The sequence below is a fragment of the Callorhinus ursinus genome, unplaced genomic scaffold (genome assembly GCF_003265705.2).
Source record: "Callorhinus ursinus isolate GAN/ISIS: 27379988/994484 unplaced genomic scaffold, GSC_fseal_2.0 scaffold71, whole genome shotgun sequence".
Classification (NCBI taxonomy): Eukaryota; Metazoa; Chordata; class Mammalia; order Carnivora; family Otariidae; genus Callorhinus; species Callorhinus ursinus.
Window position 1 is genome coordinate 3,413,101 of NW_027397133.1, and position 27,297 is coordinate 3,440,397.

The following is a 27,297-nucleotide window of genomic DNA, read 5'->3' on the forward strand; positions in this document are numbered from 1 at the left end:
GGGCATTTAAGGGGTTCCCACTTAGGGACTATTTTTTGATTAATGCTGCTGTGAACATTCTTGTTCATGCCTTTTTTTTTTAAAGATTTTTATTTATTTATTGAGAAAGAGAATGATAGAGAGCCTGAGAAGGGGGAGTCAGAGGGAGAAGCAGACTCCCTGCTGAGCAGGGAGCCTGATGCGGGACTCGATCCCGGGACTTCAGGATCATGACCTGAGCCGAAGGCAGTCGCTTAAACAACTGAGCCACCCAGGTGCCCGTTGTTCATGCCTTTTGGTACACATTTGTTGGATATATACTTTTGGGTGGAATTGTTAAATCCCAGGGCAGGCTTATTTTCAGCTGTAGCTGATACTGCCATGCCATTTTCCTGAGTGTTTTTTTTTTTTAAGGTTTTTATTTATCCCTTTGAGAGAGAGAGAGAGAGAGAGGATGAAGTGGAGGGGGGGAGAGGCAAACGGAGAGGGGGAAGCAGACTCTCTGCTGAGCAGGGAGCCCAGTGCAGGGCTTGATCCCAGGACCCAGAGATCATGACCTGAGCCAAAGGCAGACGCTTAACCATCTGAGCCACCTAGGCGCCCTCCCTTTTATTTATTTTTTAAGATTTTATTTATTCATTTGAGACACAGAGATACAGAGAGAGAGAGAGCATGAGCAAGGGGAGAGGGAGAAGCAGGCTCCCCCACTGAGCAGGGAGCCCAACTTGGGGCTCGACCCCAGGATCATGACCTGAGCCGAACGCAGACGCTCAACCATCTGAGCCACCCAGGTGCCCCAACCCCCTCCTTTTTTTAAAGATTTCATTTTTAAGTACACCCAAGGTGGGGCCTGAACTCATGACCCCAAGATCAAGAGTCAGATGCTTTTTCCACTGAGCCAGCCAGGAGCTCCTTCCAAAGTGGTTCCAAGGGAGATACTCTAACACTCTATACTTCTGTATTCCCGGCACCAAATGCCTGAAGGTTTTTCCACAGCAAGCAGTTCTGCAGCTGGGGGATACCAGCTGATGTTCCGCACTTCAATTCCGTTCTGATACTATCTACATGGAGTTAGCAGGAGATCCCACAGGTTAAGAGCTCATTCTCATTAAGACTGCCCACCCCCAGCCTCAGCCTTGAATTGGAAGCACTTCTGATTGGCTATAAATCGGAGGGTTCCTACAACCTCTTCTTCGGGTTCCATTAATTTGCTAGAGTGGCTCACAGAACTCAGGAAAACAGTTTATACCTACTAGGCTACCGGTTTATTAGAAAGGGTATTAAAGGATATGAATGAACTTAACTCATTCGAAGGAACCAGCTGAAAAATAAAGCTGGTTCAAGTTGGCGATGAGAGGTGGGTATGTATAGACAACATAAAAAAGAATGCAGGAGGGGCACCTGGGTGTCTGTGCTCAGCAGGGAGTCTACTTGAGATTCTTTCTCTCCCTCTCCTTCTGCCCCTTCCCCCACTCGTGTGTGTGCACACATGAGCTCTCTCAAATAAATCTTAAAAAAAAAGAGAATGCAGGAATTAGGTTGGAAAGTTTGATACAAAACTGATTAATATCATTCAAGGTTGTCTTTTCTGCCAGACAAAAACCACTTGAAACTTGAGAATCCTTAACTTTTCAGAGTCTAGACCTTAATCAACAAACAGTAAGTCAAAATGACATTTAGAGAGGCGCCTGGGTGGCTCAGTCAATTAAGCGTCTGCCTTCAGCTCAGGTCATGATCCCAGGGTTTTGGGATAGAGCCTGGCATCGAGCCCCGCATCGGGCTCCCTGTTCAGCAGGGAGTCTTCTTCTGCCTCTGTCCCCCCTCCCCTGCTTGTGCTCTCTGCTCTCTCTCTCTCTCTCTCTCTCAAATAAATCCTTATTTATTTGAGAAGGCAGACGCTCTTCTCATTTGAGAGAGAGAGAGAGAGAGAGAATGAGAGAGGGAGAGCCCAAGAGGGGGTAGGGTCAGAGGGAGCAGCAGACTCCCTGCTGAGCCGGGAGTCCAATGTGGGACTCGATCCCGGGACTCCGGGATCATGACCTGAGCCCAAGGCAGTCGCTTAACCAACTGAGCCACCCAGGCGCCCTCAAATAAATAATTTTTTTATTTTTTTTTATTTTTTTTATTTTTTTTTTTAAAGATTTTATTTATTTATTCATGAGCGACAGAGAGAGAGAGAGAGAGAGAGAGGCAGAGGGAGAAGCAGGCTCCCAAGGAGCAGGGAGCCCGATGCGGGACTCGATCCCAGGACCCTGGGATCATGACCTGAGCTGAAGGCAGACGCTTAACCATCTGAGCCACCCAGGCGCCCTAAATAATTTTTTTAAATAATTTATTTTTATTTTTTTATTTTTTTAAGGATTTTATTTATTTATTTGACAGAGAAAGACACAGCGAGAGAGGGAACACAAGCAGGGGGAGTGGGAGAGGGAGAAGCAAGCTTCCCGCTGAGCAGGGAGCCCGATGCGGGGCTCGATCCCAGGACCCCGGGATCATGACCTGAGCCGAAGGCAGAGGCTTAACGACTGAGCCACCCAGTCACCCCAATAATTTTTTTAAGTGACCTCTAGAATGTCAGAAGGGCTTGACAGACAATGTTAGCGTTCTATTTGAGAGAAAGAGAGAGAGAGAGAGAGCACATGAGAGAGGGGAGGGTCAGAGGGAGAAGCAGACTCCCTGCCAAGCAGGGAGCCCGATGCGGGACTCGATCCCGGGACTCCAGGATCATGACCTGAGCCGAAGGCAGTCGCTTAACCAACTGAGCCACCCAGGCGCCCCCAATGTTAGCGTTCTAGTAGGACATTGAAAAGGCATGGAGAAATCTTCTTGCCTCATGGGATTTGCTGATGTTCTCATTTTCTTTCTTTTTTTTTAAGATTTTATTTACTTATTTTTAAAGATTTCATTTATTTATTCATGAGAGACAGAGAGGCAGAGGGAGAAGCGGGCTCCCTGCAAGACTCGATCCCAGGACCCTGGGATCATGACCTGAGCTGAAGGCAGATGCTTAACCAACTGAGCCACTTAGGCGCCCAAGATTTTATTTATTTATTTGAGTCAGAGAGTGAGTGAGAGAGAGAGAGAGAGAGAGCACGCGCACAAGCCCGGGTCGGGGAGAGGCAGAGGGAGGAGCAGGCTGGAGCCCAATGTGGGACTCAATCCCAGGACCCTGAGATCATGACTTGAGCCCAAGGCAGACACTTAACTGACTGAGCCACCCAGGTGCCCCTCTCATTTTCTTCATTACCTAAAAGCAGATGGCCCTCTAGAATTCTGGAATGGCCTGCTGAAGCTTCAGAGATGGCACCAGCTGGAGACCACAGCTTGAAAGGTTGGGGTCCTGTCCTCCATGTGGTCTAAGGTCTCAACCAGTGTTGTTTCATCCATAACTAGAATACACGGATTCAGAAATCAAGGCACAGAAGAGGAAAGACGATTTGTGGTATTTTCTTTTCCATTCTTATAGCCCTGCTCTACTAGCCTCGTGTTAAGGAAAACTTTTGGACAATGTAGTTAAAAGCAATGTGCCAACATTTTGTTTTATTTATTTTTTTAAAAAGATTTGTTTATTTATTTATTCAACAGTTAGAGAGAGAGCACAAGTAGGCAGAGTGGCAGGCAGAGGGAGAAGGAAAAGCAGGCTCTCCACAGAGCAGGGAGCCCGACGTGGGGCTCGATCCCAGAACCCCAGGATCATGACCCAAGCGGAAGGCAGCCGCTCAACCGACTGAGCCACCCAGGTGCCCCTGTGCCAACCTTTTATTACAATCATAAATGCAAGGGGGAAAAAAGGTCTCTTGTGGGTGAATTAGAAATTTATTCCTGGTAAGGACACTTTATGGGAGAAGAGAATGGTTAAATACCCATCATGAGATTAGAGACGAGATCCAGAAGAAAAGAAAGAAAAGATTGAAGATTATGAGTCTTGACCGGCAGGCAGTCAGCTGTCAAGTGGGTGGACCACTACTTTCTCAGAACAAATTTCATACCCTCAAAATTCATTCACAAAAGGCTTCAATATTTTTATCGGGAAAGCGAATTACCTCACTGAAGGAGGCTGTAAATTACTCTTACAAAAAGCTTAAGTCCCAGACCAGGTTTGGGGACATTTTTTTTTCTTTTTGGTAGGGTTAATATATCAGGAAGTGATTTGGTGCCTTCACCTCCAGATTTAGCTTTCATACCGGTTGAGATTTTTTATTTTTTCCCTGTTCCTGGAACCTAAATGGTCCTTGACTTGGCCAGGTCTGAAATAAGTTATTTCCTCCCCCTGGAACTTTCTCTTCTCCTTCCCATCTCAACTTGAACAACCCTGCCCTGGGCGCCCCTTCCCCTCCAAATTAAGAGAGGCTCCCTTTTAATTACCTTGTTGTTGGTTTTTTTTTTTTTTCCCCTCCCCGGGGCATTATCGGTATTTAAGCTCCAGGAAGGTAGAAACTGTTCCCAGGGTCCATCACAGAGCTTGGCACTGTACAAGGAAGTCATAAAGCACGGAACTAAGATCCTTGGATGCAAATAGGGCTGAACGAATTTTTGCAGGAGCCAGGGGAATGCCGGCACTGATGAAAATCCTTGAGGTTCTCTTTATGGCTAATACCAATGATTTTTGAGACAATTATTTAAACACCAGAATTCAGTCTGCATCCACTGAATGGGAGTAGTAATTCCTCTAAGTACAGCTGTCAGGGTCAAAGGGCTTTACGTTTGCACAGTGTTTGAACCCGGTCAATAGGTCCCTCGTGCAGCATTTATCTAGAGGCTTCCCGTACCACGCTCCAAGTTGTGAAACTTCCTGGAGGTAGTACCAAGGACCGCCCCTTTCGCACCGCCCTTGAGTGACACCACCCACCGAGGTCTCTAATGACGTCAGCTCCGGACCGGCTCTGCTCCATCCTCCCCTACTCCGGAAACCTACAACTCACGGCACCCGGCCTCCAGCTTTCGGTTATTTTTTTTTCTCTTCGTAGCCCGAATCCTTTTCCTCCCATTCTCCCACCTAAAACTTTCGGCTCTTCCCACCTTCCCTCAAGCTGGCAATTTTCGGTTCTTCCCGCTTGCTCTTGGGCGAATTTCCCACTCTTTTACTCTGTCGATCGCATTCCAAGCTCCGCCCTTAGGCCTTTTCCGTCTAAATCCCTCTTTCGGCTAGTTCCGCCTCCTGCCACCCACCTCGGACGCCGCCTTCGGCTCCTTCCGGATCGTCTCGGTTCCTTGTTTTTCTCCCCACACCACCCCCCCAACCAACCACCCGGTCCTGGTCCGCTTCGGCTATCTCCGGCTCCCGTGGCTTTCCATCCATCCTTTAGCCACACCCCCATCGCATCCTTCGGCTCTTTCCGCCTCCCCGCGTCTCCCGCTCAGCGGCTTTCGGCTTTTTCCGCCTTGCCTCGGCCACACTCTCTCCCTTCGGCTCTTTCCGCCGCCCTTCGGGAGAGGGCCTCTGCCCCTCTCCTCCACGTGACACGGCCTCCGCCTCCCCGTTCCCCCTCCCACCTCGCCCTTCCTCCCGCCTCAGCCTCTCGGCTCCTCTGGGCCGAGCCGCCATTTTGTGTGAATTTCTGACTGCGGCGGGGGCCGAGCAGCCGGGGCGCCTAGGGCGGGCAGACAGACAGACAGACAGACAGTCGGCCCGTCTCCGCGGCCCGTTTCCTCTCTCCCTAAAATCTTTTTTTTTTTTTTTAACCCCCCTCGCTCGCTCTCCTCTTCTCCCCTCCCCCCTCGCTTGCTCCATCGCGCGCGACCCGCGCTAATTACACCCAACCACCCACCAGTGTCCGTGTCCCCCGGGTCCCCCACCTCCGGGCCCGCGGGGGAGGTGTGTGTGGGGGCTCTCGCCCCGATGAGGGCCCCGCGCCCGTGAGCGAGTGACCCCAGGGGCGGGCTGCGGAGAGAGGCGGCGAGCGGCTCGCCGAGGCCTAGGCCGCGCGACCTACGCGGAGGTCGGCGCAGAGGTGATTCCGAAACCGAAAAAATATATACCCATTCCTATGAGGAGCCCTCAGAGCTGAAGTGTGCCCCTCCCGCCACGCCCAAGCAGTCCTTTTTCGTGCATTAACATCCCCTCCCCCCAAAAGGAACTATGGAGGCCGCGCCCGGGACCCCCCCGCCGCCACCATCAGAGTCGCCGCAGCCGCCATCGCCGCCGCCGCCATCAACGCCTTCGCCTCCTCCGTGTTCCCCCGACGCCTGCCCGGCCACCCCGCACCTCCTCCACCACCGCCTCCCGCTCCCTGACGACAGGTCAGGCCCCCGGCCCGGCCGGGGCAGCGTCCCCGGGGGGAGGAAGAGGAGGAGGAGGAAGGGGGGCGGCCGCCATGTTGGGCCGGGCCGCGGAGGAGGAGGAGGAGGAGGAGGAGGAAGGGCGGGGTCGGTGGGTGTCTCTCGCTCGCTCGCTCTTTCTCGCTTGCTTTCTCTCCTGGCCTCATGCGTTTCCCCCCCTCGCGGCGCTCGCCCGCTCTCCCTCGCTCTCGCTCTGTCTTTTTTGGGCGCCATGCTGAGGGGAAGGTGAGGAGGCGCCCCCCGGACCCCCGCGCCCGCCCGCCCGCCCTGGGGAGGGGGCGCTGGGGGGGGGGAGCTGCGGAGGCCCACGGGGGTCCTGGCTGCCCCAGCGCCCGGAGCTGGCAGCCATGGGCCCGCCTGCCCGTCGCCTGGCTTCGGGGAAGGGGATGGGGGAGGGGCTCCCGGACCCTTTGGTGGGGGGGGATCTCGAGCAGTAGCCCCGCTCTTAGGGGTTTGGAGTTGGGGGTCTCCCAGCCCTTGGCAGTATCCTTTCTCCTGGGGGAGGTGTCCCCTGCCCAATTGGAGAGTACCCTAGTTTTCTTAGGCAGAAAGTGGGGGTTCGTTTAGTTCTTTCTCCATCCTTTTAGTGGGGGGTCCTTTGGGTGGGGGCACTCGCACTTTTTTTTTGGCGGGAGGTGTTTCCTCGCTATACCCTAGAGGGCGAAATTGTTGGGGGGCAGATCTCTAGCCCCTTTGATGGAAGCCCCTGCCTCCTTTGGGGAGAAGCCCCTTCCCCGTGTTTTTTCTTAAAGGCAGGGGTTCTTTCGTTTTTCGTAGGTAGGTGATGCGTTTTTGGCGGGGTTGGGGGGGGCTGAGGTTTGGTTTCCCTGCCCTTGTAGGGGAGAGGAAGTTGGTCTCTTCTTTCTCATGGGGTTCCCCCCTCTTTCGGGCTAAAATGGGGCGCCATCCCTTCCGGGAGAGAAAACGTGGTTTTTTTTTGTGCTTTGGCAGGGGGTGAAAGGGAGCGCCCCCCTTACCCTTTATTAAGTGCGAAATGGGTTCGCCCCACGCCCTTCTCTGGAGGATGATAAAGGCGCCAGCCCGGCGCGTTTCAGGGCGAGGTTGGGGCCCCTGTTTTCCCTTGCTCCAGAGGGTTGGGTGCAGGGTTTGCCCTCCCTTTCTTGGTGGGGCAGGGGAAGAGGTGTCTAGAGAGTGGATTTGGAAATGGAAGGAGGTTTTCCACCGGCAGGAAAGGCAGGCAGAGGAGGAGTGGGGGTGGGGAGGGGAAGAGATCGCGCTGGACAGATGGCTGCCCCACAGCAGCCCGGGCTGGGGAGTCGCTTGAGGACCCTCCCCTAGATAGGGGTCTCAGCTAGGGCTTCCTTGCCAGGCACGACGGCCCCTTCTCCCCACTTCCACCTCCCCTTTTCCCTTTCTCCTTCACAGACCATACTTTGCCTTTTAAAAGAAATGCCACCCACATTCAGAGACACAAGTGCAGCAGTTTGGTGAGCTTTTACAAAAAATTTTTTTTGTTTTCTGTTTTGTTCTAATTAAATGTATCGTCCTGGGAATCGCAGCCCATCGCAGCCTGCCTCCAGTTTAAGGAAATAAACAGATTAGCAAAGGTCTGTGCGCTAAGCCCACGTTGGGCTTCCGGGCCCCCTCTTGGGGGCAGGTGCATTACTCAAAGGTGCTTACACGCTTTATTCGACCTCTAAGGAGTTCTCTTATGTCAGAAGTGTATGTCTTACAATGGGTTGGGATGGTAAGTAGCCTCTTTTATTGAGTAATTCAATTATCTCCCTCTTTTTGTCCCTTTCCTGCCTGCCTTCCTCCTGCCTTTAGACCAAAGTGATGCTTGAGTGAATTTATATGTTCGAATCAGGATTCTAAACCCAGTTGAGCCCTTTAAGACTTGCACATCCTTTCGATCTTTAATTTTTTTAATTTGTCGTACACAGTTTTCCTAAAGGAAAAAAAAGCGTTACTGTAACATGACAAAAACTTGTGTAAAAGGCCCATATGTTTTCAAGCCCTTTGGTATCCCTCTCTCCATTTCAGTCCATTGCTTTGTCTCCAGCCTTCATCTTTGAAGAAAGTGGATACTTCAGGTCCATTTGTAGGAGACGAGGTTAACTGAATTTGGTTTATGATACTTGCATTCGAGTTAAGGTTCTCTCTCCCCTCCACCCCCCACCCCCCCAAAAAGATTGTGGTTCAAGTAGATCCAATTCGCTCCTTTTACTCCAATGTCTCTTATGGTGATGGACGTTTAAATTAAGCAAGTCATTTATAAAGTACTGTTTAAGCACCAAATCTGTAAAGCGTGTCAAGCCCCAATCTCCTCTCCCTGTCTCCACTGTTCCTTTGTTCGAAAGCACATGCCTGACCGTGAAAAGTTGATGCAAACACGCCCAGTCATGGTGGAGAGAACACTTCCTCCAGCCCCCTGCCCCCCCCACACATACAAGATAAAAACAACAGAAATGACTTGCAGAACCAAACACTGTACTTCTGATGTGTTTTACAAGCATAAGTTCTTCCGTTAAAAGACAAAACACGTTGAAGTTCCATTTAACGTCTTGCCCACTTTTGGTCCCTGGTGTACTTTGGTAGCGAAAACTTTTTATAACACACAGCCCAATTTTCCCCTCCGAAAGATCCTGTTTCCTTTTTTTCCATTCTTAGGAGAAAAAAAAAAGTTCACTTACGTTGGGATGAGGAACCGTAAACTGCAATTCAGTGGGCCACTGGTTTTATTCTTTCTCTCCATATACTCACAACCTAACTGCTGTGAAGTGGTGATCTTAGGTATGTAAAATCAGTTGTGGGAGGAAGAAGCATCCACACAGTACAGTATCCTGCAAAAAAAAATGTCTAAAGCACAAACTGAACACACCATCCAGTGCACAGGGTCAGCCGAAAAGGAATTGCATTTATTTGAAGTTTTCCCTCCTTGGTGAAATTCCTCCTCCAGGAGCCAAGTGCAGAAACTGGATGCTAACAGATGAACCTTCCAAGTTTCGAGGGCGACTAAGTTGTCAAAGGATGCTTGTTTAACTTTACTTGAAAATGAAGTGTGGAGGAAATGGGATTTCTTTTGTAAGTGAAAATTTTAGCAGTCATCATTGAACTTAAAAGTATTTCCCCAAACATTTAAAAAGTACTCAGGCATATCAACACAAGAGTTTATTGTTTTTTCGTTCTCAAAGGACTCCCATGAAAACCAAGAAGCCCCAGTAATTATGTCAAACTGTACTCCGATGGTCTTTGTTTTTGAAATGTCACAGTACTGCCTTTTCCCCCCCCAAACTGATGTACCAGTACTAGTTAAAATTCAAATTAATGGATGTTGCAAAAAAAAAAAGGGTGTCACTCAGAATCCCTGATTTAACAGCACCTCTTAGACACTTGAAATCTTTAAAATTGTTATATTCTCTGTTGGAGAGATTTAATTGGAAAGCAAATTAAAATATTCCCAATAGAAATACAACCAGTTGTGACCATGAAAATACGGATATTCTGGTCCTAAAAACCCTTTATTTTTTACTCTCCTCAAATTCGTTCTTCAAAAGAAAACTAGGATTCCCCCAGTGGGGCTTTCAATCAGACTGTCCTGTCTCCCAGATAGGATTTTGATTTGCTCGGAAGGTTAAGTTTTTGATTCCTGACAAGCCAAGATTTTTAAGTACAGCCAGCTCTTCTAGAAGGACACTCCTGTGGCTTCTGCTTACCCTGGAAGGCTGATCCCAAGGGGGAACTGTTTTGTACCTGTGGAAATGAAGGTTTTCCCAGCTGTTGGCCTACCTGGCACATTAGAGCTGAATGGTTGACTCTGAGTTTGTTTCCATCCAGTTGAATGTAGACAGTTTCATATTGAGCTGGTTTAGTAATTTATCCTTAAATAATGCCTCCACCTCCTCTGCTCCTTTTTCTTAGATCTTTTCCCTGCCCTGGTAGGGGAGGAATGGATGTCTCAGGGTGGCCTTATTTGCTTTTCCCCTCTGCTAGGTTTTTGTGGCTATTAAGTCCCTAGAATCATCTCCTATAAGGCAGATCCAGTTACGGCAAATACCTGTATGGTGAAAATTGCTAATTATTTCCAGGCCTTTGTGGATAGCTCTAGGTCAAACCATATTCCAGAGAACCTGGCGTTTTGGTCCCTGTGGATGAAAATGTCTAGTACCAGAGCGACGGGTTGACCCAGGGTAGGAAGTTGAGTGACAGAGTAATTCAGAGCAAACAGTAAGTGAATGGTTGAGTTTCTAAGTGAGCAAGGTACTTACCCATACCTTGGCAACAAAGCTCCTGCCACAATAGGAGACGAAAGCCTGGTTTCTGGCGTTCCTGGTAGTTGGCATTTAATAAGTTGATTGATTGAAGCATCCGGAGGAACAGTCTGCTCATGGGTGGTGGGAGTCTTGTCAGAATCAATGACTTGAGGCCGGTTTCATAATTAAAACCTACTGGAAAGAGTGGAAGAGCTGCCTGTTTGGGTGGGCCTTTATCTAAAGGTCATTTGGTTAAGTCCAAGGTAAAAATGGGACTGTTTGGGGGGAACCAGATTTTCCTAGATTTGGCTTTCCAAATTTATCAGCCTCGTCTTTGCTTCACAACGATTTTACTCTGATGGTTACTAAAGATGGCAGCCCTGGAAACAGTGCACAGGGTTTCTTAATAATGATAGGGGATTACGTGGGCAGTTTTTACATTTCTTCCTTGATCAGTTGATGACAAAACCAAGACATGGGCCCTCGGATGGTATAGACTTAGTTGCGTCCTGCTATTGGAATAATTTTTTATTCCAATACAGGATATTTGCTGGGAGCATAGTTTGCTTCTCTTGGCCAAATTGCTCAGGATAGAGCATCTTTCTTGTTGTTTTTTTGGTGATTGTATCTGTGAATTGGTGACTCAGCTCCCTATTTCTTAAGGCAAGTGGTGACATCTTCTGAATGTCGGAGGTGACAACAGGATAGGAAGGAACACGGTGGCCTTTGGAGACAGATAAGGTTGTGTTCAGGCCTGGCTCTCCCTGCAGTGGGCACTGAGGGTAATGCCTGTTTCTCAGGGTCATTGCGGTCAAGTGGGCATACACAGGATGCCCACACAATGCTTGGCATTTGCAAATCTTGGTTTCTTTATCTTCTTGCTGTCCCTACTAGTGAAAAAAATAAATAAAACTTATAGTCTGGTATGTAAACAGAAACAAACATAACATCTGTGTTTTTGAGGGAAGTCAATTTATCTTCCACCTCTTAGGTTTCCGGTCAGTTTATTTAATTGCACGGAACAGATCGGGGTGGAAACTCCGTGGAAGACATCTTAAGGCCTGTTTTGCTTGCTGAACGGACAGGTGCTGGAAGAGTCATGGCATCTTGAGGTTAGGCTCACGACCTTCCCGTGTTCATCTTTGGCAATTAGAATCCAAGTCTTGCTACGACCATGGTGGGCCTCCTGAGAGCTGAGAAAGCAGGGCTGTAGCACCTAACCCACTGCTGACGGGTCACATCCCCTTTTAAACAAGGCCTTTACCTGTGCTCTGCAGAGTCTCGAGAAATGAGCAGGGCCTATCCCAGCCCCACGATTCCCCTGCCCCTTGGTAATTTGGCGGAGTCAGTTAAGATCTTGTTCATTCAGCAGGCAGGCTTGTCCCGTGCTTTTCTTGGAGCAGAGAAGTTTTCAGAGTGTGCAGGGAGCTCTTCTCTCCTGAGGACTTTATTTAGATTTGGGCAAAGGTTGTTACTGCCTGTAGCAGGCCTCAGATTTCCTTCCCTTGTTTGACACCTGCAGCTTCTGGCCACGGTCAGGGGTTTGCTGCCCCTCTGGCAGCTCTGGATACCCACCTGCAAAGTAGGTGTCTTAAGAATGAACTGCAGGGTGAGGCTGAGTGGCTGGATCACAGGTAACCGGTAGTTCCACCAGTTTGCTGAGCACCTGGTTCCCTCGTCCCTGTCGTCCCTGTCGGGGGGGGGGGGTCCCAGAAACCATTAACTCCAGAAGCATAAAGCCTAGTAAGGTATGGATTCTATTTGTTCCCTCTAAGCCAGGGTTGGCCCTCTTCTGGGAGAGAGATGTTGGGGAGTGGTGGACAGCGTGGACATGGGAGTTAGGCCGGCCGTATGGGACTAGTGAGTCATTGACTGCTAGTCTTCCCAAAGGTGTGACAGGGTCTCTTGTGCAGTCCTATGAAGGGCAGAGATTACCTGCCAGGGACCTTCGGAGTGCTTTGTGTGTGATAGCTCACCCCAGCCCTACCCTGAGAATTTGAAACAGAAATGAAGTCACTTTTTTTTGACAGAGAGAGACACAATGAGAGAAGGAACACAAGCCGGGGGGAGTGGGAGAGGGAGAAGCAGGCTTCCCGCGGAGCAGGGAGCCCAACGTGGGGCTTGATGACGCGGGGCTTGATCCCAGGACTCTGGGATCATAACCCGAACTGAAGGCAGATGCCCAACAACTAAGCCACCCAGGCACCCCAGAAATGAAGTCACTTGTCCAAAGTCGCAAAGCTAAGGGGTGTGGAGACAGAGTTAGAGCCTGGGCAGCCTGTACCCAGACCCAAGCTCTCTACCCAAATGCCATCCTGGGGCTGACACTGCGGTGTGCAGCTGTTAGTAGGATACGAAGTCCCATTTATTGATTTGTTGCTTGCATTTGAAACACAAAGACCTGAGAGAGGATAGAAAAAAGCAGAGTACGGTGGAGTTAAAGCCGCTCCGGAAAACTTGTTTGAGAGAAATGTAGGGGAGATGTGGGTCAAATCAAAGTTTAAAAGCTGCTGCTGGTAGGACAGAGGTGGGCAGTGTGTGGCGCTCTGATCAAAGCCCGCCCACCTGGCTTTTTATTTTTTTAATTCTAAGTGAAGTTTCATTGGAACATAGCCACGCCCATTAATTTATATGGTCTGTGGCTCATTTTGTGCTGAACAGCAGAGTTGAGTAGTTGGGACAGAGACTCTGTGACCCTCAAAGCCTACAGTATTTACTCTTCGGCCCTGTAAAGAAGGTTGCTGGCCCCCCGCACTGCTCTGATGTGCCTACTACCTGCACAGCAGCTGCCATGATTTTTGTTGTGGTGGCAGGTGTGGTGGGTGGGAAGACATGGGAGGGAGTACAGGTATTCCCTTTAAAGTTGGTCCCGACTGGCTGGCCCGGTTAGTAGAGCATGCATCTCTTGATCTTGGGGTGGTGAGTTTGAGCCCCACCTTGGGTGTAGAGATTAAGAAAAAAAAAGTAGGCCTCTGAGAGAGTGGGGTGTGCTGTCCCTCTGTGACCTGGTGCGGCTCCATCAGCCCTGTGTTCCACTCCTACCAGTGCACGTAGAGGCCGAAGCCTGGGCTTTCGAACCTTTAAACCAAAGGGATTTTCATTTATTAGAAGTAACTGGAGACTTCTTGAAGCCAGTGTGGAAGCAGATCCCAGCTAACACATCCCTGTCAGGGCCAGACGTGAGTGACACTTGGCTCAATGTCATTTGCAGGTGGCTTGGGTTATTGCCCTCCTCATTTTCCTAACAGACATCAGGGCTTAGGTTTCCTTGGGATTCCAGGCCCTGCCATTGCGGGGCACACCAGAGCAGTCCCAGAAACCGTAGCTTCTTGGCAGCGTGGGTCGGGCTGCTTTCCTTTGGGGGGTGCCAGCTGCTGGCCACTTTCACCTCCGTTGATGTGTCAATTGCATATGGGCTTTTGTCCCCCTCTGGCCTCTCGGGGCCCTCGGTAAACACTCAGTGAATGAGTTTTCGATTAAAGACAAGCCCTCAATCACCTCCTTGGAGTTCGAAGTAATCCAGGTTACTGCCTGGGAAGTCGTCCAGTGTCTGTGTTGATGCAGCTGACAAAGAGGGTGTGCAGAGCTGAGGTCGATGCTGGGTTTGTGTGGAATATATTACAAGTGCCCAGCCAGTTTGAGTCTGGCCCTGTGCTGGGCCCTTGGAAAGTCAGGTGACTCCCAGCCTCTGATGTGCCCTCCAAGGAGCCCACAGTTGACTGGAAGTTAACAAAGAGTTGCATACAGATAATTGCAGTTCTCCTTAAATTCTTTAGTGGTGTATGAACAAGGAATCTTCGTCGTCCCAGGCCTGGTTTCTTTTAAGTTGAAAATATGAATACTTTGTCTTAGTTGAGCGTATGCTAAGTGGAACCAAACTGATTTCTTCAGAAAAAGTTCCGGACAAGGAAGAGTCTTGGTTCCCAAGTTCAGTGATTCGATTTTCCTTTCTGGAATAAGAGAAATCAGCCCTCCTTGGATGAGAACCAGCATCTTTCCAGCTGTAAGCAGTCTGAGGCATGGTTGGCGTGAGAAGGTGGTTAGGAAACTCTTTGCCGAGAAACCAGTTTCAGGGATTCATCTGACAGGAGGAACTTGGATCAGAGAGATATCTTTAGCAAAAACAGGAGCCATGTTCAGAGTGAGTGGGAGTGGAAGAATAGCTACTCAGGCAAAGGAGACGACCCTTGACTCAGTGAGACTCCTCTAGCAGGCCAGGTTTTTCCTCGATCAATTTGTTTGACGCTCTACAGAAATGCTCTAAGAGGTTTGTGTGCTTGGACCAACCCCAGTGTGGATGCTGCACCCTTCAGGAAGAAACATCCCTTCTGGTGTTGGACAACTTGGGAATTTCCTTCCCTGGGATTCCTCTTGCTTTCTGTCTGTCAGGGGAGAAGACCCTTTACTTGGGTTTTGGCTAGGATTCCTTGGAACTTTTCTGTGCACCTCTTATTCCCTGAACTATCCAAAGTCTTTGGTCAGAGTTTCAAATGTCCCAGTTCCCTTTATTCGATGTTGGAAGGACTGTAATTGCCTCGTGTCTTTGCATAACGGTAGTTTTCCTCCTAAGGACTTACCCTGGGCCAGTGTAGTGCTAAGTGCTTGATTTACACGGTCTCAGGAAGTTCTTCCCCTGAGAATTCATCTGTCCCAGAGGTTCTGTTGCTGCCTTCACTTTGCAGTTGAAACCCCGGGGCACAAGAGTGTTAAGGACCTCGCCCAGTGTCTTATTATCTCACTTTGCCCTTTCTTGGGATACTGTTTCATTTAATCCGTTTTCTGTGCGTCAGTCTTAATTTTGCCAGCTCAGTTGTGAATTTCAAGGCAAGAGTTTTGTCGGTTGGCCGGTTGAGTAATTCTCTTGCAGATAATTTCTAATTATCTCAAGGCTAGAGGTGAAAAGTTGGGCCTGGAGTCGGAGAGTCCAGGAATTGTTCCAGTTTTGCTTCTTCCTGCCATGACCCCATAGGTAGATTTCTTCTGTTTGAGCCTCTCCATAAAATGGGATGCTGAGGACCCACGACAAATGTAGGTTTGTTACTGAGCATTGGCACAAGACGAGTAGAAGGGAACTCAGTAGTAGTATGGTGCCTGGCGTGGAGGTTGCTAATACAGAATGTTCGTAATGAATACTTCCCGCTGCTTTTGGTGTATAAGGCCCTGAGGTATTCAGGCAGGTTTTGTCATTGTGGAAATGAGGGCAAGAGGTAAGGCCTTGATGAAGGGTGATGGAGCCTCCCCCATACCCCTTTCCCTGACCCCAGACTCCAGCTCTCTGCCTTCCTTGGCAACCTCTCCTCACCTTGCTGAGGCTGTCCCCACTCAGGCCATCCTTTTTTCTTTTTTTTAACCTTTTCTGGACATTTTCTAGCATTTTCATGAGAGGAGACTAAGGCCATCATCTGCCCGTTTTCAACAATTATGTATCTTTTGCCAATTCTGGTTCATCTCACTACATCCCCCATCTGCCTTACGAATTTTAAAGCAGATTTCACATCATTTCACCTGCAAGCTCTTCGGCACATATTTCTAGTTTAAAGAGCTTTTTTTAAATAGAACCACAAAGCCGTGATCCTCTCTAACAAGATTAACAGTAATTACTTAATATCTGAAATACCCAGACCTGGTTCAGATTTCTTCGTCATGGCCCACATTGACTTCTGGCAGTAGGTGTGTTCATATCCGGGTCCCAGCACTGGGCGGCCTCTTCTGCTCACATTGTTAAAGTGAGGGGCTCGGAGTACTGGTGGTTTTGGGACTTCTCTTCTCTCATGCTTGGTTTGTGCTTGGCTGCTCGGGTGGGGTGGTGTCTGTGACGGAGGCAGGTTACCATGGAAGTGGTGTGATGTCACAGTCTCTTGTGACCCCACCTGAGAATGTTGGGGGAAAGGGAGACACAGAGCCCATTTGCTCTTGATTTCTGGTCGATGAACCTAGGTAGTAAGGACACTGAAAAACGTGCAAGACCCAGAGGCTTATTTCAAGAATTTCCTGCCTCTGAAAATCCCTCAGCGAAGTTCCTCCCCAACCCCTGGGGCTGCTCCACCCCAGCATCAATGCAGGGAACGGCTCTGTGCCTTCGCTCCTAGTAAACTGCCCCACACGGTTGGATTTGGGGACTTCTGCATTTAGGCCTGTCGTTAAACATTTGAAGAGGCAGAGCCTCCTTGTAATTTTGTAATTTTGTCCCTACTTAATAGGTCATTCAGAGCCTACCCAGGCAATTTGTTGAGCGCTTGGGCAGTTAATGATCATAACCCTGACCTTCACATTAACCTAGCCACCTCTTGTGAAGGGCTCTCATGATCTTCAGGTAACAGCCACTGCTCCCATGAGTTTCCATCTTTTTTTTGTATGTGCCCTCCCCCTTTTTTTGTAAACCAAGGTTGAGCCACAAACTCGGGTCCCTTCCAGCTTCCATCCAGATCTCTTGTCTAGAGAATTTCCATGTTGGGAAGCTTCATTTTTTTTTTTTTAAGGGGCCTTTGTCCATTCTTCCTGGGGCTCAGCTCACCTTGTGCCTTTCCTTCCTCGTCAGCCACTCGGTTACTTTGTCTTACCACCTAAATTAGAGCTAAGGAAGGGGAGATACTGGTTTGTCGGTTTCGGCAGCAGGATTTGTCAGGAGAGGACTGCGCATGCACGGTCAGGCCAAGTGAAGCAGGAACTAGTTGGCCAGCAGTTAGTAGTGGCCCCCAAGGGGAGTTGGCTGTAGCTTCTCCGTAGAGAAGACGCTTTCCAGTGAGTATCCAGGCCAGTTTAGGGTTATCCATGCAGAGGCACACTCGTGGTAGCTGGTTCTTAAAACCAGTAGCTGCTTTTCGTCTGGTAGTTGGTGCCTTCCTCATGTCAAGGGCTTTATCCATATTATCTCATGTAACCCGAAAAATCCTTGTAGGTACCACAGTTATCCCATTCCACAGACGGGAAAACCAAGGCTAAGTGTACCAAGAGCTAGGGAAGCGGCAGAGCTGGTACTCGGCCTGCAGGAAGAAGCCCCATGCCCAAATCTGTAGGCTGGTGGGTGGAGCCAGCCTACTTTGAATCTTGAGGTTTCTTTACCCAGTAACTTTATTTGCCAAGCCCATGGTGTATGATGACTTCAGCACTATCCTGTGCCCTGTGGCGTGGCCAGTCGGCAGTCCTTAGAATGGGCATCCAGAGCTGGTCTTTGACCCGAGAGGAGGGGCTGGCTGTCACCAGCTCTGTGAATGGGAATTTAAACGCCCTGGAAGCCTAGTCCAGGAGGCACGAGACAGATCTGACCCTCAGCTAGTCATTGCCCTCTGCCCATTCCCTCCTGGGCGCTGGTTCCAAGGCAGTCCCCCAGCTTGGTTGGCTTCCCGTCCCTAATGGCCCTGGCAGGCCGACCCCGGTGCAGCCATCCTGGGACGTTGCCAGTCCGGGCCCTGGGAATAAGGCCGTCCCGGCTCTGGCTGACGCTGCAGGCTTTCTCCTGCGTGCTTGTCTCAAGAGGGCTTGGCAGGTCTAGATTGAAATGATTAGCGCAACGGGGGTTCCCCCACTTTTCTTGAGGGATTATGTCACAGTCTATTAGGCGCGCTCCCTTGGTGTTTAATCCCACTCTGACATGGGTTTTGCTGGCAGTCTGTGAAGTGGCACCACTGAAGCCTGGCTGCTGTTTGTGGAGGCTGCTTTTGTGCCGGGCGTGTCTGTGGTCCCCAGGATTTCCGCCCCCCATTCCAGCGGGTTTGGTCATCTTGTCTTTTTTTCCCTCGTTCACCGCTTAAAGGAAAACAGACCCGTATTCATGCAGGACATTTAGCTGGGAGTTTCCTGCGGTAGCAGAGGGGCACTCCCGTAGGTGACCAGCGATTAGCCTGGGGCTTTGAGAAGTTTGAGAGCACAGCATGGCCAGATGTGCTGAGAATGCACAGTGGTCACCAGAGTGTCCCCGTCTCTGTCCCCTCCAGTCTCCCATTTCCCTTCGTAATTCACCAGCAGTTGGTTTATACTGTTGATTTTTCAGTTTCTCCCAGGTCCATCTCAGGAACAAAAGTTCTTTTTTTTTTTTTTTTTTTTAAAGATCTTATTTATATATTTGAGAGAGAGAGACACAGCGAGAGAGGGAACACTAACAAGGGGGAGTGGGAGAGGGAGAAGCAGGCTTCCCGAAGAGCAGGGAACCCGATGCAGGGCTCGATTCCAGGACCCTGAGATCATGACCTGAGCCAAAGGCAGACGCTTAACCAACTGAGCCATCCAGGCGCCCCAGGAAACAAAGTTCTAAGTATTCGCTCGCCGTTTTGTAAAAAGTTGCATGGTAGATTCTCGCTGAGCCCAGATATCCTGGAGGCGTTAGTATAGATAATGCAGAGATTCTCTCTTTGGCCGAAAGTCTTTGTAGGGTGGATGTGAATGAAAAGGCCTTCTTCTGGAATCATTCTAGGGGATGGTCAGGGCCTTGGAGTTGCTTGGATGGTCTTTGTGCCCCGCCCCCAGGTGTTAGCTGCAGAACGAATGGCCTGCTCGTTCAAGCAAGCAGGCGTGTGGCAGCAGGACAGGGGCAGTGGCCTCGGCTGACCTTGGGCAGGACCTTTCTCTGCCCTGTCTTGGTGTCTTCGCCCTGGAGTGAGCGGAGGTGAGGGAGTGTCTGGAGTGTCTGGACTGTCTGCTCCTGACAAGTCAAGTCCCTTCACCTACTCTCCCTTTGAACTCCTCCCGTCTGAAACAAGACAGTTGAAGGGGTCTTGCCATTTGAGCCTTATTTTCTTGAATCAAGGCTTCTAGGAGCCCGGGCAGTTCTTGTCTTCCTGTGTTCCCTCTACCCCTGCCTGCTCTGGGATTTGGGTGATTTTCACCATGTCCCTCTACCCTTTTTCCTTTCCAGACTGTTGCCAAGAGTGATGCTCTTTTTAGCTTCTCTTCATGGAAGGCCAGACTGTCTTTCCGGTTTGTCTCTGGGCCTTCCTCTGTCTGTCTGTATGGTCTGGCCACCACTCCCTGTGTTTTCTCCTGAGGTGTGGTGACCTGGCCTGCCCACAGTGTTCCCAGCAGGGACACGCATCATGTTTGCTCCAGAACAGCTCCCCCCCCCCCAACTCCAGGCAGCAGAGGGTGTGCCATGCTGCCCTGTAACAGCCACTCCCTCTGGCTGGCCAGCTCACCAAAGCCAGTCTCCCCAGTTGGGTGGTACTTTTACTGCAGGCAAGGCCACTCCAGCCCACACCCTGTTCTGTGGGCCGCACCCAAGCTGGTGCCGGAAGGTGCCTCACTTGTCAGGAATGCTGGCTCCTCCCAGCTTTGCTCTGCATCTTCCCGTGGGGCTGACCACTGCCCCCCCACAACCTGGTGGTTTGCAAGGAAGCCACACGAGGTGCCCATCGGTCACCTCCCTGTCTTGTTTCCTTTGAAACATCAGAACAAATTTTGTGTCCTGAATTGTGTGTGTGAGAGCTGCCCTTGACTTCTGCTGGGGTATCCGTGGCCTTGGTTCCACTTGGGTTTTAAGCCAACCTGACCTCATTGAACTGGGAGTGGGAGTTAAGAGAGCAGCACCGCCCAGGTAGACGAAGGTGGGGTGCGAGTGACAGGGCGTGAAGGACTCCGGGAGAGTCACCAATGTGTTGTTTCTCCACGCAGCTCGGTAGACCTGCAGGGGCTCTGGGACCTGCTCGCCTGGTGGGCCTGTTCTCATGCTGACCCCGGTCTTGTCTGAGCAGCGAGCTCTTTTCTCCACAGATTCGTTCCCTTTGTGGGTAGCCTTTTGGGTCCCGGATTCATTACGCCACGGGTTCTGTTCTCTTCATCCTTGTTTGGGGTCCTAATTAATGGAGAAGGAAGGAACTTTTTATATTCTCACACATTCTTTTCCAGGGTCATGCAGGAGGAACTTTGGGAGCTTTTTAAAGATTTGAAAACTTAATTTATTTTTTTAAACCAACTCCTGTACTTGTGAGAACTGTGTCTGTGGGTTTGGCTAAAAACTGGAATCTGTTTCTAGTTGCTTTCCTTCTTAACCCTATTTATCCGCTCACCTCCACCCCACCCTGTAGATATTTAGATATTTAGAATGTCCTGTTGGCAGTGTCTAGAGAGTGCTGTTGTTTTTTAGTACTAGGGATGGGGGTGACATGGGCGAGGTAACAAAGTCAGGAAACCTGTAAGATGGGGAGCCAGAAGGGACCCTTGGGGTCAGAGCAGTGGGGTAGGGGGGACCCCTTCTGTGGGCACTCACAGCTGTTAGGAGAGGACCTCAGGAGGGGTCTGGGGCCTGGGACCCTTTCCTTGCCCCTTCCCCTTCTCCAGCTGCTCGGTTGCCCCCCAACTCCCCAGCCCAGAGCTGTGCAGCCAAGGGTGTGGGTCAGACCTCAAAACCAGAGCTTATCACTAGCACTTCTTTATGGGACTTTGGTAAAAGACAGCATCCTCAGGTGCGGTCCAGTCCTGACTGTGGGTTGGAGTCTGGGGGTCACCCCTGGTTCAGAGCCACAGCCCTGTCTCCACTGTCCACAACCACCACCCTCAGCTCACAGGACTCCTCCATAGGGCTTGGGGCCGTGCCAGTGACCTCAGGCCACTGTGCTTCACTGCAGTCAGGGACGGACCATGTTCCCCGAGACAAGCAGCCTCTGTGGCCAAGTAAGCTGTGGAAATGCTCTAACACGGGGTTGTACAGGTTTCTTGATGGTAAGACTTCTGGAACTTCTGTTAGAGCATTAAGCACCGTGAAGCCCCAGGATGGGACTTTCCTCACCTCATTTGACCACAGAACCTTGTCACTCTTCTTCTTAGAACCCTCGTCCTTTGGAGCACTTTGCTATGTCGTGGCTAAGAGTCGTCCCGCTCTCAGTGGCAGTACCTTTAAAATCCAGTGGTGTCAGGCCCCCACCCGCTGCCCCCAGCCGGGTTACATGAAAGCAAGTGCAGTCCTTTTGGGGGGAGGATGCGGGGTGGGACGAGAGGCAGCGGCCCCCACGTTGTCCCGAGGAAGGCCTCCCTCACGGCGGTGGCGCTCCCTGGTCCTGTCGGCCGTGGCCAGCCCAGAGCCCGCGGACGTCCCCTCTCACGCCCTGGGTTCATCCTGGCTCTGGGGTTGGTTTATAGGGAAGATGGTGAGTTGGAAGAAGGTGAACTGGAAGACGATGGGGCCGAGGAGACCCAGGACGCCTCTGGAGGGCCCGAGAGGAGCCGGAAGGAAAAGGGGGAGAAGCACCACAGCGACTCGGAGGAGGAGAAGTCTCACAGGAGACTGAAGCGGAAGCGGAAGAAAGAGCGGGAAAAGGAGAAGAGGCGGTCGAAGAAGAGGAGGAAGTCCAAGCACAAGGTAGGTCACTGGGCCAGCCGGGCTTGTCTCGTAGGCCAGAGGGCACTCTTAGTACTGCTGTCTCTTTCTGCCCCAGATTGGATAAAGAGCTTTTTTTTCTCCTTAAAGACTCAGTAGCTCACGCTCTACTGCCACCAGATGCCCCTAGGTGAGGTGTTTCTCATAGCGCTCAGAGCCCTTCCGGCACGTTCCGGCAGTGTCCGTCCCCGGGCTGAGTCAGCCGGCCGGCCAGCCCGCAGCAGTCACTGAGTGCCCCCCCTGTCACTGCAGCGCCATGCGTCTTCCAGCGATGACTTCTCCGACTTCTCCGAGGACTCGGATTTCAGTCCCAGTGAGAAGGGGCACCGCAAGTACCGGGAGTACAGCCCCCCGTACGCGCCGGTGAGTGCTGCTGCTTGGGGGCCCCTTCCGCGGGGCTGGGGGCTGGGCCTGGCTTTGCTGGGTGCTGAGCGCTGTTGCACAGCACTTGACGTGGGTTTTAAGCCTGCAAGATGAGATGCTGTTTTCATCCCCGTTGTACAGGTGAGGAGACAGATCTGGGGAAAGCAGCCAGGTCGCAGCCCTGTAGTGCAGGAGCGGGGCGTTCGGGCCCAGTCAGTGGCCCATCTCCATTGGCCGCGCTCTTAAGAGTCTATTTCCCGTGGCCTGGGCAGGACTCAGTGTGTCCCCGCCCCCAAGAGAGCTGCTGATTAACCCTGTTACAGCTGACTGCCGCTGTTCAGAAATGACCTTCCGTGGAAAATTGGCTAGAGAACGAAATGGTTTTACAGGAGTGAGTTACCTCAAATGCTGTGGGTTCAGAAGTCAAATGTTTATCCTACCATAACACCGAGCTTAGACATGCATTTATATTTGTTTGGTGTGTATGCTCTTCTCCCCCCAACCCCCGGCAAAACCTGTAAGAAGAAAAATCAAGGTAGATTTTCAAGTTTTGATGAAAAATGCTTAAAAGCTCTAAAAAGTATCCTAAGTATCCCGTGACTCCGTATCATCCGTCCTAACGGTTAAATTATTGTTTGATATTACAGTTGATGTTGATGTGCTAACAGGGGTTCGGACTTAAACCTGACCCTGACAAGGAATGCAGGGTACGCCACGGCTTTGATTGATAACTAGGGGTTGAGGCTTTTTTTTTTTTTTAAGATTTTATTTATTTGACAGCGAGAGCAGGAACACAAGCAGGGAGAGTGGGAGAGGGAGAAGCAGGCCTCCGGCTAAGCAGGGAGCCCGATGCGGGGCTCGATCCCAGGACCCTGGGATCATGACCTGAGCCGAAGGGAGACGCTTAACGACTGAGCCACCCAGGCGCCCCAAGGTTTTTGTTTTTGTTTTTTGTTTTTTGTTTTTTTAAAGATTTTATTTATTTATTTCAGAGAGAGAATGGGAGATAGAGAGCACGAGAGGGAAGAGGGTCAGAGGGAGAAGCAGACTCCCTGCTGAGCAGGGAGCCCGATGTGGGACTCGATCCCGGGACTCCAGGATCATGACCTGAGCCGAAGGCAGTCGCTTAACCAACTGAGCCACCCAGGCACCCTTGTTTTTGTTTTTTAAGATTTTATTTTTAAGTCCTCTCTACATCCAACGTGGGGCTCGAACTCCTAACCCCGAGATCAAGAGTCTCATGCGCCAACTGAGACAGCCAGGTGTCCCTGGGGTCGAGGCATTTTCAGATCTGCTAACATAGTCCCGAGTGTCTATATATCTATGTTTTGTATTTTTGTATTTTTTCATTTTTTCGTAATAAGTGTGGATTTTTAGAAATTAATGGGTTCTTTTAGAGCAGTTTTAGTTGTTTATTTTATTTTTTCCAACTTGAGAGAGAGTGGCGGGGAGAGGGAGATGAGTCCCTCATGCAGACTCCCCGCTGAACATGGAGCCGGATGCGGGGCTCTATCCCACGACCCTGAGACCATGACCTGAGTTGAAACTAAGGGTCACATGCTTAACCAACTGAGCTACTTAAGCATCCCAAGAGCAGTTTTAGGTTTATAGAACATTGAGCAGACAGTTCAGTTCCCTACCCACCCCACCCAGTTTTTGCTATAACACTGTATGTTAGTGTGGTACGTTTGTTGTAATTGATGAGCCAATCTTGATGTGTTATGAATTAGGGTCTGTGATTTACATGAAGGTTTTCCCTCTGTGTTTTAGTTTTTTGGCTTTTGATAAAGGCTTAATGTTACACCTTCATAATATATTATCATATAAAAGAGTTTCAATTCCCTAAAAATCTTCTATGCTTTACTTCCCCTCTCTTCCCTGAGCCTTTAGCAACCAGCAGCCTTTTTCTGTCTCTGTAGTTTTGGATTTTCCAGAATGTCAGATAGTTGGACTCTTAACAGCATTTAATTTTTTCAGACCAGTTTCTTTTACTTAAAAGTATGTGTTTGTGGTTTCCCCATGTCTTTTCATAGCCCCATGGCTCATTGGCTTGTTTCTTTTGACTGCCGAATAATACTCCATTGTCTGGATGGACCACAGTTTATCAGTTTACCTACTGAAGGCGGTCTTGGTGCCTTCCCTGTGTGTGTGTGTCTAACTTCATCCAGTATCTCTTGACATTTTGGAAAGCATCCTCCAAAATGGCTTTCTGGTTTTGTTGCCAAGTAGGTCATTAATTGAATTCTAAGGCCCGAAGAAAATTTTGACGAAGGAGCACCCCTCTTGGAGGGCCTGGCTGGCTCAGTTGGTGGAGCATGCAACTTTTTTTTTTTTTTAAGATTTTATTTATTTATCAGAGAGCATGAGCAGGGGAGAGGGACGGAGGGAGAGGGAGAAGCAGACTCCCTGCTGAGCAGGGAGGACGTGGAACTCCATTCCAGGACCCTGAGATCATGACCTGAGCCAGAGGCAGACGCTTAACTGACTGAGCCACCCAGGTGTCCCAGGGCATGCAACTCTTGATCTCAGAGTTAAGTTCAAGCCCCATGTTGGGTGTGGAGATTACTTAAAAAGGCACCCCTGTTGCCTACCAGGCCTCCTCCCCAAATGAGATTGCTGTGTATCCCTGGGAAATACCCCTTTTCTTCCCTCCTCAGCTCTTAGCGCTGGGTCTGTGTGTCCAGATTGTCAAGCCGTGGCCCTTTCTGAAGCACAGAAACATCTGGGCCCAGCACCCACTCTCACTCAGGTGGGGACTAGTCCCCCCACGTGGCTGGTGTCTCGCCCCCTGGGCGACAGAGACACCCAGACAGATGTGTCAGTTCAGGGGACAACGGGGACCTTGGCGGTTTGGACTCAGGGCCCCTCTCCCCATCAGTCCCACCAGCAGTACCCCCCGTCACACGGCACGGCCCTGCCCAAGAAGGCCTACTCCAAGATGGACAGCAAAGGCTACGGCCTGTATGAGGACTACGAGAACGAGCAGTACGGCGAGTACGAGGGCGACGAGGACGACGACCTGGGGAAGGAGGACTACGACGACTTCACCAAGGAGCTGAACCAGTACCGGCGCGCCAAGGAGGGCAGCAGCCGGGGCCGAGGTGAGGCCTTGCCGCGGGGCCGCGGGGCCGCGGGGCGCGGGGGCGCACGGTGTGGGCGTGGCTGGGCCCATGCAGCGTGGAGCCGGTGCACCCCCTCGGCCTGGGGCTGCGGAGCCCTGGCGTGGGAGAAGAGACAGGGGTCGTTAGGTGCAGAGAGGAGTCGGGGTCCAGAAGGAGAGGGGGCGGCAGGAACTCAGGGCTGGGGGCGTTGCAGTGAGCCAGCTGGCCAGAGGCTCCAGGGCCCGGCTGAGCTTGGGATGGAGCCAGGCGAGGAGGAGGCGGGGAGAAGCTCGCGTGGCTGAAAGCTGTTTTCTTCATCCACTTCCTGGTCAGCTGTGGTGAGAAAGAGGAGAGATGGCTTCTTTGAGATCTAGGCCAGGATAACTGACAGCTGGCTGTCCCGGCCTCCTCCCCCATCCTCCCACCTCCTATCACGCGACAGGGTGGGACTGCCACACCTCTGAACCTTGAACCTGTGGCAGTTAGGAGGATATGGTGGGGGAGGGCAGAGCCCCAGAGACCCAGCCTGGCCTCTTAGAAAAATCTCCTGCCTGCAACGTTTTGCAGCCCATGAGGGAGGAGGGCTCCCAGGATTTTCTAGCTCCGCCGTTCTTAGCCCTGCCTCAGGCCCAGCTTATTGTTTGACTGGCTGTTCATTTAGTCTTTCTTGGGCAGTCTTTCCTGGACACCTCCCTGGATAAGCCATGCTCTTTGGGGAGATTCTAGACCAGCGCTGTCCAGTAGAAATCTGATGCAAGCCACCACATAATTTAGAATTTTCTGGTAGTCAAGTTAAACAAGTAAAAGGGGGCAAAAAAAGTAAAAGGAAACGAGATTAATTTTCACAGTATATTTTATCTAATACATTCAAAATCTTATTTTAACACGTTATCCAAACAGACATACTATTTTATATTCTTTTTTTTTTAATGCAGAAAGGTGGTTTAATTAAAGCATGGGGACAGGACCTGTGGGCAGAAAGCTGCCTCTTTTTTTAATTTTTTTGAAGATTTTTATTTATTTGACAGAGAAGAGATAGCACAAGCAGGGAGAGCATCGGAGGAAGAGGGAGAAGCAGGCTCCCTGCTGAGCAAGGAGCCCTACGTGGGGCTCGATCCCAAGAGCCTGGGATCATGACCTGAGCCGAAGGCAGACGCTTAACGACTGAGCCACCCAGGCGCCTTTTCTTTCTCGTTTTCAACTAAGTGCTGTAAATCCAGTGTGTGGTTCACCCTCACGACATCTCGTAGTCTGGTCATGTTTCACTGGCTCCATAGCCACATGTGGCTGGTGGCTACTGTATTGGACAGTGAGTGCAGCATTCAGTGGACAGGTGCCCCTGTGGCAGTGTAGTGGGTGTGCGTCCAGGGTGCTGAGGCTTGAGGCCCCCACTGAGGGCACATGGGTGAGGCAAGGGGGCGACGGGACCAGCTGCCTGGCGCTGGTAGGAAGGCTTGAGGGGGAGCTGACTGACCTCAGGGGCAGAAAATGGGCTGACTTCTCTCTTGCTGGTGGGATCTGCTCCCACTCGGGGTGCTCACCGTCTGAATCACCCTGCAGGCAGCCGAGGCCGTGGCAGGGGCTACCGGGGTCGAGGCAGCCGCGGAGGGTCTCGAGGCCGAGGCATGGGCAGGGGCAGCCGCGGAAGGGGCAGAGGCTCCGTGGGAGACCACCCGGAGGACGAAGAAGATTTCTATGAAGAGGAGATGGAAGTAAGCTCTCCTCCAGCCCCAGAGGGGAGGGGGAGAGGTGGGCTGGTGGGCGCTCTTGGGAGTGGTATATGAGACTGTGGTGGAAGGAGAGTGTTTCATGGCAGGACTGTGTTTCAACATTCATTTCTTATTTCGGAATAGAGGAAACCTTCATATAGTTCCAAATTGAAAAGGTACCAAAGCTGTGAAAACATCTCCCATTCTTGGAAACAAGTTTCCTGAATGTCTTCTAGGAAAGTTTTAGACCTTTGCAATCAGGTGCTTGTTTATTCACACCCCCTAGCATGCACGTGCGCGCACACACACACACCTTCCACATTCATTGTTGTGTCCCAGCCCGAGAC

At 50.8% G+C, this 27,297-nt stretch overlaps 1 protein-coding gene and 1 long non-coding RNA gene across 10 annotated transcripts in view; one reads left to right on the forward strand and one right to left on the reverse strand.

Moving 5' to 3' along the window:
* The first annotated feature begins 4,862 nt into the window (after nucleotides 1-4,862).
* The window catches only part of ZC3H4 (zinc finger CCCH-type containing 4), a 42,077-nt gene continuing 19,642 nt past the window's right edge, over nucleotides 4,863-27,297 (forward strand). The window contains exons 1-6 of one of the 6 annotated variants that reach the window (XM_073886528.1): nucleotides 4,863-4,923; nucleotides 6,054-6,219; nucleotides 21,540-21,759; nucleotides 22,030-22,140; nucleotides 25,019-25,241; nucleotides 26,802-26,953. In XM_073886528.1, the coding sequence (XP_073742629.1) occupies nucleotides 6,059-6,219; nucleotides 21,540-21,759; nucleotides 22,030-22,140; nucleotides 25,019-25,241; nucleotides 26,802-26,953 (867 nt within the window). In that variant the 5' untranslated portion in view covers nucleotides 4,863-4,923; nucleotides 6,054-6,058. Of the gene's footprint in view, nucleotides 4,924-6,053; nucleotides 6,220-6,364; nucleotides 6,484-7,644; nucleotides 7,707-7,768; nucleotides 7,967-21,539; nucleotides 21,760-22,029; nucleotides 22,141-25,018; nucleotides 25,242-26,801; nucleotides 26,954-27,297 lie in introns of those variants that run through there. The other 5 variants (XM_025850074.2, XM_073886527.1, XM_025850075.2 and 2 more) reach the window with 5 other exon arrangements.
* On the reverse strand, nucleotides 7,987-16,233 carry LOC112807287 (uncharacterized). 4 transcript variants are annotated; one of them, XR_012376363.1, is made up of 4 exons: nucleotides 16,096-16,233; nucleotides 10,494-10,664; nucleotides 8,913-9,062; nucleotides 7,987-8,167 (listed from the first exon to the last, which is right to left on the reverse strand). It is a non-coding gene; the product is annotated as an uncharacterized lncRNA (long non-coding RNA). The 4 variants fall into 4 exon arrangements; XR_012376362.1 differs by having other exon boundaries at nucleotides 7,988-8,167; nucleotides 10,488-10,664; XR_012376364.1 differs by lacking the exons at nucleotides 7,987-8,167; nucleotides 8,913-9,062 and adding an exon at nucleotides 9,117-9,266.